The sequence below is a fragment of the Colius striatus genome, chromosome 4 (genome assembly GCF_028858725.1).
Source record: "Colius striatus isolate bColStr4 chromosome 4, bColStr4.1.hap1, whole genome shotgun sequence".
Taxonomy (NCBI): domain Eukaryota; kingdom Metazoa; phylum Chordata; class Aves; order Coliiformes; family Coliidae; genus Colius; species Colius striatus.
In genome coordinates, this window is record NC_084762.1 from 83636498 (window position 1) to 83651043 (window position 14546).

Below are 14546 nucleotides of genomic sequence, written 5' to 3' on the forward strand. Positions count from 1 at the left end.
TTTTATATTCTGAGCCTCATCCCCACTGAACCTCACCAGAAGTTCAAAACTCCTTTTGCTCACGGAGTACAGGAGCAGGATGCTGACAGGGCAATTTCCAATGTCTCATTACTTTGATGAGGATGGAAGCAAAAGCAGGAGTTTACCTTGCTACGTGCCATTTGCGATCCACCAGTAAATGGACATCCTCAATTCTTCGGTTGTAAGCGTAGTGCAAGCGTTTAGGCAGGTGCTGTTTCAAGTAAGGCTTGAAATGCTGGTCTGGCTTTCTACACTGAAAAATAAATGGGTTACAAAAGACACTGCTGTCAGTTAGCTTAGACACACATAAAACCTTGAACTACAGAAATCAAGCTGTTAAGGACATTATTGACAATGTCCTGAAAACAAAGTGTGCATCTAGACCACATGGTCCAGTCCTTCTGTGCAGTATTTACAGAAGAACAGGGCCCAGGAAATCATTCAAAGATATATTTAGAAAGCTTCACTCTCATGACAGTCTTTTTGAAACCATCATGCAAAGCACATCATACTTAGCTCACAGATAAAGAATTTTATCCTAACTGAATCAAAGCTTAAGTTTCAGAGGGAAGCTGACTGCTAAAAACACATCTCATCTGAGATACAAAGCCATTTAGTTGCAAAATATTATTTGTTTCTTTAGACCAGCTTTTATCTTAAGCACTTTTTTCCCCATTAAAAGTGCCATCACAGTTGAAGGCTATAGAGTGAACTTTTTCAGCATCTTCAAAGTGCTAGTAGAACATTTGGTCTAAAAAGATTACTTTCCATTTCTGAAGGAAGGAATAAATGGACTCAATTCAAGGACTCACAATGGTCAAGGAGATGCCGGCTCTGCACTGTTCAAAAAGGTACTACAGCAGCAGTCAAAATTATGGCTAACATTAATCTGTAGTTGTGAAGGGCACCGTTTCACAGAATTACAGAATGGTAGGGGTTGGAAGGGACCTCTAGAGATCATCTAGTCCAACCCTCCTGCAGAAGCAGGTCAACCTAGACCAGATCACACGGGAACATGTCCAGGTGGGTTTTGAAAACCTCCAGAGAAAGAGACTCCACACCCTCCCTGGGCAGCCTGTGCCAGGGCTCCCTCACCTGAACAGGAGAGTTTTTCCTTAAGTGGAACTTTTTTGTGTTCCAGCTTCATCCAGATAAAGATGTTGAATAAGATTGGCCCCAGAACCAATCCCTCCACTGGCCACATGCATCCAACTGGACTTGGCTCCCTTGATCACCACCCTCTGGGCTCTGTCATTCAGCCAGCTCTCCATCCACCTCACCATTCAACTCATCCAAGCCACACTGAGTGAGCTTTGCTATGAGGATGTTATGGGAGACAGGGTCAAAAGCCTTGCTGAAAGCCAAGCAGATGATATTCCCTGCTCTCCCCTCATCTAGTCAGCCAGTCATGCCATCATAGAAGTCTATCAGGTTGGTCAAGCAGGATTTCCCCTTGGTCACTCCATTTTGAGTCCCCCTGGTAACCATCTTTTCCTTCATGCGTATTGAGATGGCATTCAGGATGAGTTGTTCCATCACCTTTCCAGGCAGGGACGGAGGTGGGGCTGACTGGCCTGTAATTTCCCAGGTTCTCCTTCTTTTTAACACTCATGATTCATGCTAATAGTTGTTTTTCCTGCCTGAAGAGTGAGAAGAGGATGCTGAATAATCCCCTAAATTAAGATGCAAAGTGAGCAGTGCAGTACAGCACTACCTCCCAGTCTTAAATACTTACTGTAAGGTTGGCAACAATCACTTTCGGGTCATCTGTAAGCAAAGAGAAAGAAAGTAAAAAATGGAAAAGATGAACCATTTGCAGAAGAAAACACAAAGTAGTAAGGTAGCTTTACAGAAGCGTTCTTCCTAAAAGTTAACTCATCTTTACTAAAAGTACACTGCATATATCAGATAAGACATCCTGAATATGAAGTCTAACTGTAAACTTTTAAGTGATACTGTAGTTGCCTAGGTGGTGTTGCTCACCGTTTAGTGATTTGGCTCTTAGCTTAATATCTATTCTATTTTCTGAAAAGATATGCTTTCAAGTCTGCTTTCCTTGAAAATAAAAAACCATCCCCAAACACAAGGACTTTCCTTGAAAGCACATTTGAATGCAAGAATGAACATCCTTAGAAGCAGTAAGATAAATATGTTACATTTTTTGTCTCTTTAATCGTTTCACCTATTTCATTGGCTACTGCAAAACAAATGGAAAGACACGGTAAAATCTTCTGGATATATCCTTGGACCACTAAAGGGACATAAAGATGCAGAAAGCCCAAAACAAGGAACAGTCCACACTGTCTTCTACCAGTATGCAGGGAGGAAAGCGTTTTTAAGTCCTGAGAGAAAAAACAGGCTAAGAGAAAGTCTCGGGAAGTGAAAATCTCTTGCTTAATTATTATTGCTTTGCTTGCTGAAGGCACAGTCTTGCTGAGCTTGAAGTTCTACTGAATCTCAAAACAGAAGCTCCAGGCTTATTCATTGCAAAGGTGTGTCTGCACTGTGAGGTGGTATTATGGAATAGGAAAACAGAGGAGGAATTAAAAGTTGGTAATTTGCTGTTTAAAGGGGGAAACCTCACTTCTAAAACTAAGGAATATGCTTCATAATTCTACTGCTGATTTATAAGCAATTGCAAATATCCAAACTTGGAAGCTGTGACAGAGGCCAAAAGAAGAAAATTGTATTACAGGAAAATCAGTACTATGACTCAGAGATCACTCAGACAAGCTGATCTTTTTGGAAGGTATTGCCATTCATCCTCCAAGGAAAACTAAATTCTCAGTAATTTGAGAATTCAAAGGTTGAAAGATCTTTTTTAAGAAGTCTTCTCAGAACTCAAATACAAGTTTTTAGTAGGCTGTGAAGTGTAGGATTTCAGTCTGACAAGCGTTATCAACAATTTTCAACAGATTTTTCCACACTCAACCCATATTCTTAGAGTATAAATACCCAGGTAAAATAGTTTCTAGCAACCAAATGCATACATAAATCAGTATCTAAGAAAGTTTTACTACATTCTTATTTCTGAAAAATATTTACTCTTCAAAAGTCTTTTTTTTTTTGTGAAATCTGTCCTAAAAGTATATCTGAAGTGTTGTGAGAGGTCAGTTGGCCATCTCAGCTATCTGATCTGATCTCCTACCACAAACTGTCACCCTTGTAGCACACATTTCAAAAACATGAAGAACTTATAGCCAGGTTTGCCCTGGTACACTGAAGCAGAGCAGCCAGGGTGCTGGCACAAGCCCTGTCACAGTTCTGGGCTGGGTCTGTTAACACTTTGCATCACAGGGTTAGCTTGATGACTCCTGCCTGAGCCCTGAGTGCTCTCACCAAAGATCAGCTAATCTCAAACACCAAGTCAGGGTGAATTTCTAACAGCATGGTACAGAAAAAGCAACAACTTTGCTGTCAACACATGCTCTAAATCTCCCTTACACCAGCATCCCCAGCCTGTTCTGTTTAGCAACATATGCTGCTTCTCCTCTGTACCAAAAGTATGAAGAAGCTACTGAATTCAAAACAAGTCATTTTCCACTAGCTCAGAAAAGGTAGCAGACGTGATTTTCGGATCCAGTCTGTGCAGTGCTGAAATCCCCCCAAGTCCCAGTTTTGTTGACAGAGGGGGGAAGTGAATAAGCAAACTCGCAATGACATGTAAAGTGGTGTGTGAAACAAGCTCCAAGAGTTCCCACTCCGTCCAAGTATAAAATGGTGGGTTTAAACCAAGAGCGTTTCAGCCATCTACTTGTCACAGCGCTACCACTGTGGAGTTTGTGAACTAGAGCGGGAAGGGAGCAGGCAGCTGATCTTTAGTGGGCTTCCCTCTGAACATCCTGCTGACACAGCACATACTTACACCCTTCAGACAACATCAGCCCAAGAAATGCATGGAATCTAGCTCTTAGACCCAAGAGGTACAATTAAATTAACTTACATTTCAGGTTATTGCTAGACCTAGGGCGAATTCGCCCTAAAGATCCAGGCAGCAAAATTATATCTTCCACATTATTCAGATAGTTGCTTAAAAACTCAGTTCTTTCACAAGTAGTGTCTTCCATCCCTGCAGAAGGAAAACACAAAATTAATCCAGCTTGAAAGTAAACATGTTTTCCAAAACATCACAAAAAGAGACCAAAAGAGGCAACATATTCTTTTCTTTTGGATGACTAATCTTATTATTTCCAGTTATCCAATTCCAACATCAGACACTGGTAGAAGCCAAACTAGGGGTGATTTTAGCACTTGCCTACACAAGAGAAACTCCAGTTCCAACATTGTAGAAACAGTCTGCCCATATAGCATGTGTGTACTGACATCTCCAAACTAAGCTCATGGAAAAATAAAGTCTGTTTCTAGTTTAGTGTACTACTTGGGGATTATTTTTTTAAACAAAGGATTTTAAGAGAAGTCACACACAAAAGGTATTGTCTGTTGGTGGTCTGTTCTAAGGCAGCCACAGATAAACAATTCTGTCTTACAGCCCTTTGTGGCAGGGACGGGAGGGGAAACGTGTTGTCAGTCACAGACAGTTCTCAGCAAACTGCCTCTCCTGTAAATCCTTCCTGGCCCTTACCCTTCTCTCCCCACAGCCAGTAAGGAGGCACATTCCATTTCGTTGCTAAAGCAGCAGTTATTGAGACTTTCATAAAAAAAGATTGAAACAGAATAAGACCTTCAGTAGGTAGCATCACCACAAAGTTATGCAAAACCAGGTTTATCTCAAACATGGTCACATTTTTCCCATAATAAAATTTTGATTTTGCTAGTATTTACTATTTCTTATACTGTAAAGTTTCTTCTAATGTCCAAAAGGATGAAACCTAACAAATAATATCTCTGCTTTTGGATGACTCTTTTTATTGTTTTCCTCCTTTCTCCATTACTTTGGAGACATTTTCCATTCAAGCTGAAGTGTCTCTTACAGACATTCCAGTCTTCCTCCTAGTAGGATAACTGGACCCACCCATTGCCACGGAAATGTCTTCCCCTAAAGTCCTATTTCTCCCCTTATGAAAAGGAGAAGAGTGCTACTAAAGTTTTTCCTTCCAGAAAAACTGCCAAAAAGATTACTCTAGGCATGTTATAGCCTTCCAACACATGCAAGGAGATCTGCACTTCAATGGGATATCAAAAAAGCCAAACTTTGCAAACCTCTTAAGTGGAGATGTAAATACCCAGATCACTATTATGAAAGAGAATTGTCCTTCAATGACAATTAGCAAATGAACTGAGGAGCCAGTTTGCACTGGTTTTGCAGATATAGATACCAGAAAAAAATCAGCACAAAAGAAATATCTTAAAGAAAACTTTCATTTAAGCCATCTGTTATATGCACAGCTACATTGCTCAACAAAGAAAGTTGTTTATTTTACCATGATCACCAACAAAGATGACATTGACACATCGATGTAGTTTCAACTGTTTCAGTCCGTCCATTAGTTGTCCTACAGTCTTGTCAATCTCTCTCAGGGGATTCACCATCATCTAAATAAATATGCAGAAAGGAAAAAAGTTCATTCTGTCATCACAATGTTCCTCCTACAATTGGAGGTCCTTTGGCAAAACTCTGATAGGATAACCATCCAGGTCAAGAGACAAAGCCTTGGCTGAGCTGTTACACCTATAATTGTCATAGCATTTCCTTTCCTATATCCACACTGTGATTGCATCATGACAAAGACCTGCTGAGATGCTGACACAAGACAGCAAAAGCTCTTTATGGCTGATCCTAGGCCTCCCATGGACACATGTACATTCAGTAGAACAAAAGGACAGACATTAGAAAAATGCATGTGACTTTGTGGTTCAGTTTGTTTCATATAGATAAACAGAAGTACTTTTTAAAGGCTACTTTATGTGAATGGTTTAGTGAAAACATGAACATGAAATGAAGCTTTGGACTTGAGATTCACATGCCAAGTCACTTAATGAAATTCACTTCAAAGGACATCTGATATTAGGATGACAACATGCAAGTAACTTGAGTAGCACATGGGGCTTGGAGGCAGTGTTCTTCAGCTTCAAAGCCAAGAGTTTCTAACATCTCGAATGACAGTTTTGGCAAAATCGTCAGCAGGTCCCAGAAGACACAGATACAGTACCATGATTTCTTCCTTTAAGTTGCCTTTTCTTTAAGTAACCAAACAGAAAACACCGAGATGTGTTCACAGGATTGTGTTTTCAGCTATGAGAAAACGAAACATTTTTTACCAGGTGGCACAGAGAAGGGAAACATTTTGAAGTAAGATTTTAGACAGAGGACTCAGATTTTGTTTTGGTTTTGAGAAGAAAACATTTCTTGTCACTCTATGCCAACTTCCCTCGTTTGTCTGTTTGATTTGGCTGGTTCAAGTATCTGCAACAAAACACTCTCCCAGTGACAAACAGAATGCTAACAAATTCTGGATGAGAAAAAAACCCAGGTTTTGGCAGAATTTTCTGAGATGAAAAAATAAACAGCACATTAGCGTGACCCAGAAAGAGACGGTTCAGAAATTCTCCCTCTGCCTGAGTCACTGAGGGATGGATGTTAAGCAAGCCTGATAGGTTATAAGAGAGGAAATGTTATCTCCCATGTGGCACTATAAATACACGGGAGAAACAGCTCATGAAAGATGGAATCCCGGTGGGGAACAGGAGGAACAGTTTCTGCAACATATGGAAGTGGTTCAGGCAAAGGGTGAAATTTTGAAATATTTTCTTTCAGGAAAGTCTAAGTAGAGAGTTTAGTTAAAACTTAAAACATCTTGAGTTCAAGGAAAAAAATTATCTGTTTCAGCATTCTTCCAATCTCAAATACAAAGACGTTCTTCAACAAATGGAAATCCCATTTTTATGAAACTCTGGTTGTCTAGCATCAATAATACAAGGAAATACAACTTTTACCCAGAATTGAAAGCTTTCTTTAGGAAGCCAGAAATCCAGATGGATTTTCCACTAATGTTTACTTTTGTCAGCAGGCGTGAGGCTTCATTTGAAAAAGAATCATTACAAGTGTAGAGCAGCAATATTCCCAGAGAGTTCAAGGATTTCAAGTGATAGTAATTTTGTTTAGCTACCCTCGTCACCAATTTAACCTGTAAACCTGCAGAGATATTTCTGAAACTGTACGAGAGTCAACAGAAATTTTAAATCTTAGTTTTAAAAGAAACAAAAAGCTCAGAAAATTTTGAAAAATAACCTTCAACTTTGAAGTTTTCCCTACTTGGATGTGTTCAAAGCAGCTCTTGGAAAAGCCCTCACCCATATTTCTTCATCTCATTGCACTGTCTCTCAATTTTTAAATTCAGCTTTGATTTATTATTCTATACAGCACTGAAGTTTTTCTCCAAATGGTGTTTGCAGACTAGGGCTGGATGTGGATAGCATATTCAGGCAAGGACATTTTGCGTGGACATGCTGCTCTTACAGCTCACGTTCTTTCCCAGACACAACTTCCAAAGAGTTACCGGTAAACAAATAAAATGCTTGCATATACTTTTCTTTGCTTAATATGATGGTATCAAGAATTTGGAAGGCTGATCAGAAGCATTTTATCTTTCAAGGTATATGGATCTTTAAGATGGTGCTGCATTAAAGAGTTGGTGCTGTTGTGAAAGCATTGGATATGGGAGTTGAGACATACAGACCACAACTAGACTTGCTTTTGAGTCTTCTTTTAGAACAAGTTTGATTAGAAGGAAGAAAGACTATCAACTTTATCCTTTTTTTCCACAAACTGGTAGAATCCAGCCTACACTGTATTTCATTGCTCCCAAACTGCACCAAAAGATTAACATGCAGATATCATGAGAACTGTTGTGTAATATTGGGATTTTTTAAATGACATAATAAATTTTCACAGTTGACTTATCTTAAAGTTCTTGGAGGATAAGTTGGGATGACATTTTCATCAAGAGAAAGGGGGAAAACAAAAACAAGAGGAAAGATTCATATATGCTCACAGCAGTAGCAATGTTACAAGCTATCTACCATACTTCATGCCAGAATGGCAAATTAATAAGTACTAACAATATCATCCATAGCAGTTTTAAGTTCTCCTCTCTGGTAAATCTGTGTTAAAAGTTCTGTGAAAAATTCCTGTTCACTTATACTGATAATTTTTTGCATGCTCATGTCTACCATGTCTTTAACATCTCAAGAATCAGTCTCAAAATAACCCTTTTAAGTTGAATCATGCAATTAGTCAAAAAACACTCCGACAAAAAAAACTATTGATTAGAGTGTTTATAGCCTCTTGTGGGATACAGTAGAGCATCAAGGCTTTTGTTTAAAGCCTAAAGGAGAAATATTTAGGTTCTTTATTTGAAGAGTTTTTAAAATAATTTAGTTACAACTCTGAAATCAAATAACACTGAAGTGTCTACAACCCCTCCCCATGTGTGTGTTGCTGCCAGGTAGACATTATTAAGGTACACTAAGGAATACCTCTTTCCTCCACTTGTACCATATCTTAAAGCAATTTCTATTCTATCAAGGCCATGTTAGATGGGGCTTTGAGCAGCCTGGTCTATTGGAAGGCTGACCCTGCCCATGGCAGGAGTGTTGGAACTAGATGAATTTGAGGGTCCCTTCCAACCCAAATCAGTCTATGATTCTGGGTGATCTCTTTCTTGTGAAAGCAGACTGATACACTTCAGTTAAAATACAGCATTCAGAAATCATGTAATTAAGAATTCCCTGCCCTCCAAAGTCATAAACTGGTTTTAAATGACTTTAAAACATTTTTTAAAGTTCTTTCCTGTTTATGACTCACATTTTCAGGACTTTTCCACAACCATGATGACTAGACACGGAACCTCAAATAATCCCCAGGCTCTTTGTGAGCTGGTGAGTTAAGGAGGCTACAATATGTTGCAGAATTTGTAAGATCCCAAAAGGGTTAGCAACACTGTTAGTGTCTTCCCAGGGAACTGCCCGACACTGCCTCCAGCTCACAGCTGGACATAAGTATATAAAGATATTATAAAGACAACTTTCCCTAACACAAACTGAGTCTGAAACAAGAAAAAACATAGCTCCCAGAAGACTCAGTCTGGTTTGGCTGCTTTACTCTGGATCCTTTGGTATATTTACAGAAGTTTTGTCTGCAAAATCCCAACCTGAAGCACGGAGTTAACTCCTAAGTTGAAAAAATAAAAGAGGAAAAGCTAGACTAGTGCCTAAAAATTGGCACTTCCATCATAAAATTGTGCAACATATGTAAACTTACTTTCTTCCGACGAGCCTCCGCAGCATATTGATCCACTCTATGTACTTTTCTTCTTCTTTCCTTTGGAGCTGCAACTGGTCTTTCCTGTCTCCTCTTAGGAGGAAGCTTTCTCTTAGGTCTCTTAGGCGGAGTAAGAGGGGAGCCATAACTACACTCCTGTACTGACGGGGAGAGATGTCTGGACTCAGAAAAAAAAACCTGTCTCAACTCACACCAGATAGTAAAGCTACCTGTGCCAAATAATCCTGAAGCATAAATGCTGTGGTCTTTTCAAAAACTTAGGCTTTTGGACAGTTTAGAATCTCTCTCCTTTTAAGGAGGAGTCCACCAAATTGTACTGAAAGCAGAACAGCAGTTACAAGAGCAGACAGCATAAAGCAAATGAAATTGGTGTTTCAGAAGATAGGTAAGGCTTCTGGCTTTGAAAATTTATGGCGGAAGAGGGCTTTATTGATGAAATACTAATTCATTCATGTTCTCAAAATTCAAGTAAACTTCAATTTATGTAAAATACATTGCATACAATTTGATGAGTGTCTAAAGTAGAGCATTGGTGGAAACACAACACTTGACTTGGATGATGGTTCAGGTGTACCAGAGTCTACCCAGTCCAAATGGCTTTCTGCAAGGTTTCCCACACCTGCATTTTGGCTGAATCAGTGACACCAAGTACTCTCATTGGTAGCACTAGCAGGTGTCACCAGTTTGTGCCAGGCCATGCACCCCACTAAAATCACCAGAACCTCACTAACCACTATTTGGATACTGCAGGTCTGCAGCACAAAGCTGCAAAGGTGAGATTCAGTTGCCATGGAACTCATATCCTTCAAATCATCTGGGTGGCGTATATCAGTGGCAGTGCATCATAAAGCTGCACTGCACCTTGCTTTATTACCAGCTTTGTGGGCAATTTGAGGGCAATTTCCTAGCACTCTCAGTGTGGCTAGGTAATGTTACTGTTGATAAACACAGAAATTCCTGGAACAGACTTATAGAAGGGGGTTGGGGGGGGAAGGTTAAGACATAACTGTAAAAAAAACCTGATATCATCTTGCTCATAATTTTCAACTATTCAACTCTCCCTGACTTTAACACAAGTTGCAGACTGTTGGCACCGCTCGGGATTGCGTGTGAAGTGCTGACAGATGACGCCGACCGGAAGACAGTAACTAAGATGTGCTGTGCCTAATGGAGCATATTGAGTGGGCTCGACAAGAGTCTGAGATTTATGATGATATTTAACTTCTATGTACTTAGGCAGCTTCTCACAGTTGTTCAGTTACAGAGCTATGTAAACAGGGAAGGGAAAGAAGGGGATGTTACCATCTGCCATGCTGTTTCATTGCTTCCAAGGCAAGCAGCTGGAAAGGAGATTCTAGTCCAGTCTCATTCGTCTCTCTCCAGAAAGGCATTTTAATAAAGCAGCACCAGAGTTTTCTGTTTTTAAAACGCTTCAAGCTTTGTGCAGTCCTGATGAGAGGAGCAGCAGGGAAAGGAAAGAGTCTTGGTTTACTGTCTCTGAATCGGCTCAGACAGAGCTCCATGATGCCAGAAACACGCGAGCGCGGGAGACCCAGGTCTGAACACTGAAAATGGCCGTCTCAAGACAGCATGTTAGAGGAGCAGCAGGAACGCCTTAGCAGTGCCAGATTTTGATGTGGTTTAGAGCTCTTATGGTAGTATTTTTCAATAATTTTTTACTTTTTAAAAAAAAAAAAAGTTAGCTAAGAGAATAAAAAAAGCCAAGTTCTTATTAACCAGCCAAATCTTAGTCTTGCTTGAGAAGAGTCAGAACAGAGTTACAGAGGAGGAAAACCAATCCCTCCCCTCTTACAGAAGGAACTGTAACATCACAAGGGTAACTAGCCAGCCAAAGCTCTGCTTCTTGACCCAGACGGACCAACCTACCAGAGTTCAACTGCAGAAGCACAGAGGGAAAGAAAACAAAATGCAGAAGTAAATCAACAGCAAGCATATATTTTATCACTCCCATAACTACTTACTCCTGGAAACATAATGGAATTCACTGAAATGCTTCCTAAGAAATCTATTCATGTCCCACCAAAACACTCAAACCATAAGCCAAACAAAACCCCCCAAAACTTAGACAATCAATTCATTTACACTGAAATACATAATGTTAGAGGACATGTAAAATCACGCTAGTGGACACTGGCCATAGTCTGTATTACGTTTATATCAACAACACTGGCGATTCACCAATAAAGCTTTTAAGATACTCTCCACATAGGCTGTTGTGCACGCCCCATGAAGCTCTAACTGCCATCTGCTGAGGTCTGGAAGCCGAATATTATCAGTAATGGATGTCATTAGATCTTTAAGTTTATACAATTTAAAATACATTCAGAACATTATTTGGTATACTATTCCTCCAGCTACTAAATGCAGCAAGAAAAACTCAGCCGAGTTAAAATCTTCAAAAGAAGCCAGAAGCTCATCTTAAACATAGCACAGAATTGTGAAGAGCTTGTTTTCAAACATTATTGTTTGGCTGATCTGCCTTTGCACGAGGTGATCAGTATTACTTCAACTGTCTGACTGCTGCTAGCAGTATGAAAAAGAATGATTTCACAGAGAGACCATGCTCTCAGTATCAAGGAACCAGCTGAAAGGGATCCCTTTGAGCATTTTCCTCCCAGATGATTTATGTAAAATTCATAGCTACTAAAGAATTACACTGTTTCTCTTTACTCTGTTTTCAATACACTTACTAGCTTCTCTATCCTGAAACTAAGCCCCAGCAAATCTCTGCATCTGGACGCTTACCCAGCTGCATTCATTTACTTCAATTTCCATTCACAAAGTTACATCCACTGTTTGAACTGCAAACCCATGCACACTCCTCTGCTAACTCATCTGTTCTCAATTTGCTAAAAACCAATTTCATGCTCTCTTTGTGTTTAACACAAATGGCATCAATCAATTTATTTGTTAAACTTTCATAAGCTATTCATTCACACTTATTAGAGCCTGAGCTTTGCCCTGCCATTAGAGGTCAGCTTTCAGATAACCATCCAAAAGAACCCTCCAAACAATAGGAGCCTTTGGAGGCTTTTTGCCTTTGTAATGACTTTTCCAACGATGATACAATTACACTTCACTTTTTAGACACTATAATTAATGTGAAACTAGATTACCACACTGGACACTAAACTGGTTTGTTAAAGACTACAATTTAAAGGACAAATTCAATGTTATCACCCTCATTCTCCTTAAAGTCCATAGAAAGAACCCTACAGCTCTGTTCAGAAGGAACTGGCTGTCTACAGATAGATAAAATCAGAGATGTCAGTCATGAGTCACACATAATATTTGTAACACTTCAATAAGAGGAACCATAAAGCATCAATGAGTGATATACCCTTGAATCAGAGAGCTCCCATTACTAATACCTTGCTTCACTGAGTCAGACTACTGTTCTAAGCCAAATTACAACATGGAAGTATATCAATGGTTGTCAATTTAGCAAGAGTGTTGGCAGATTTTAATCACTGCTTATCCAGGAAAAGGACTACTACTTCCTATCCAGTACGGTGTTTCAGTGCTGGTTTGAAATAATTCCTCACACAGGCTGCTGTGGGACCACGGCTCAAACTGCAGCAACAGGGCTGCTACTTGCAGCAAGTTCGTAACTGCTGTGAACAACAGCTCAGGTAACTCCAGCATATTAAAAAAGATTAATGCTGCTTCTCTTTGCTGTCTTCTCCAACAGAGAACAGCTCTCTTGTGTATACCAAACAAAGGAGAAACTACTGCTGGATACCTGGCTACTCGGGGAGATCTGTATTACCTTCCTAAGGGCAGGTATCTGATACACTCCTGAACTTTCAAAGATTTGCAAACGTTTGTTTCTCCTTTAAAGAACATGTATAAAACCTCCTAAAGTCCTGTGATGGCAATCTCCAGGCAATCATCTGAACGAACTGAAAGCGGAAGATCCTTGCTAGATGTCAGAGATCACTGAAGATTCTAGATCCCAGCCACTGAAGTAGTAGAATATTCAGGTGTACAATTTAGTTTGCCTCCCCACAAATTCCAGACAACTGGATAGTCTTTTAAGTTCTTGTCACCTGGACGACACTGGCAGGGAAGCAATACTCGATCAGTCCCAGTCAGCTACCCAAAGCTCAAACAAGGGGTTAAACTAGTGTTTTGCACATAATTTTTGATTAAAATACTTTACGGTGCTTAAAAACTGTTTCCAAATGCAACAGCCTGGCCCTGAGGGAATGGTACTGGCACAGCTTCCTGAACCCCTGCAGGGCCTGTATGCAACTGGAAATAGCAGCTTTTTACAGTTCACAACAGACTGGAATTATTACTTTGGCTACTGCAGGCTGCCAGCTTTAAATAAACCTTTTTCTTCTCTGCATTTTTCGTCAGTATCTTCTGCATTGTATTTTATTACTTTAAGAAGGATGAATTGTTAGAGGAAAGTTAAATTACACTGTTGCACCCAAATACACTCTGTCTTTGCCAAGTAAATCTTTCCATTTGCATTATCATATCACACCGCCTCTTGAAAGGCACAGGCACAGTTCCTTCTCTCAGAAGGGAATCTCACATGATAAATCCTCAAGACAATAACTTTGCTTTCTCTGGCAGAGGGGAGACATACTCCAGAAACAAGTGAAGAAAAGTTACTAAAAATGTTACTCCGAGCAGTGACGGTTATTCCAAAACTGTATTTGAGGCACATGCTTTTTCTGCAGAAGGAAATCTGTACTAACCTCCGAGTTGAAAGGACCATATCTGTGGCCAGCAGCATCTGGTTGCTCAGAGTAGAAAGCATAAACATAAGGCCTGAAATAAAGAGAGGTTTTGTTCAGGGTAGCTTTACTTCAACAACAAGGGAAAAAAAAAAAACCCAGACCTATTAGGTCAAGTCAAATCAAGTCAAACCTTCCAATGAGAGTTGGCTTTATGGAAAAAGAACTGTTTTTCAGTCCTATGTTCCCATGGTATGATTAAGCAATTAGTTGTTCTACAGTTTTATTAAATCCACGAACACATGCAGGGAGGCACACGGGGTACCATCTGAGGACACACGCTCTATGTCTTGTAGGAGAGATCACAACAGCAGCTCGGCTGAGCTTTGCAGACAGCAACATATGGGAACTTGTGTACTGAAAAATACTCATAATTAAAATCTTAACATTTTTCCAGCCCAGTTCTACAACTGCCATTGCCTGCAAAGTTGGTAAACCCTATTAGACTCAGTAGGATAAGAGCAATCCAGGTTAATCCGTGAAACTAAATGCTTCTTTTAAGAAATAAGTTCATA

The 14546-nt window shown here is 39.8% G+C and overlaps 1 protein-coding gene across 5 annotated transcripts in view; it reads right to left on the reverse strand.

Moving 5' to 3' along the window:
- ENPP2 (ectonucleotide pyrophosphatase/phosphodiesterase 2) overlaps positions 1 to 14546 on the reverse strand; it is a 54333-nt gene that overhangs the window by 15650 nt on the left and 24137 nt on the right. For 4 of the 5 annotated variants that reach the window (XM_061994761.1, XM_061994760.1, XM_061994763.1 and 1 more), the window contains exons 11-15: positions 13993 to 14065; positions 5403 to 5514; positions 3965 to 4090; positions 1757 to 1788; positions 147 to 274 (exon numbers count right to left, since the gene is read on the reverse strand). In XM_061994761.1, coding sequence (XP_061850745.1) covers positions 147 to 274; positions 1757 to 1788; positions 3965 to 4090; positions 5403 to 5514; positions 13993 to 14065 — 471 coding nt within the window. Of the gene's footprint in view, positions 1 to 146; positions 275 to 1756; positions 1789 to 3964; positions 4091 to 5402; positions 5515 to 9241; positions 9398 to 13992; positions 14066 to 14546 lie in introns of all 5 variants that reach the window. The other variant, XM_061994764.1, reaches the window with a different exon arrangement.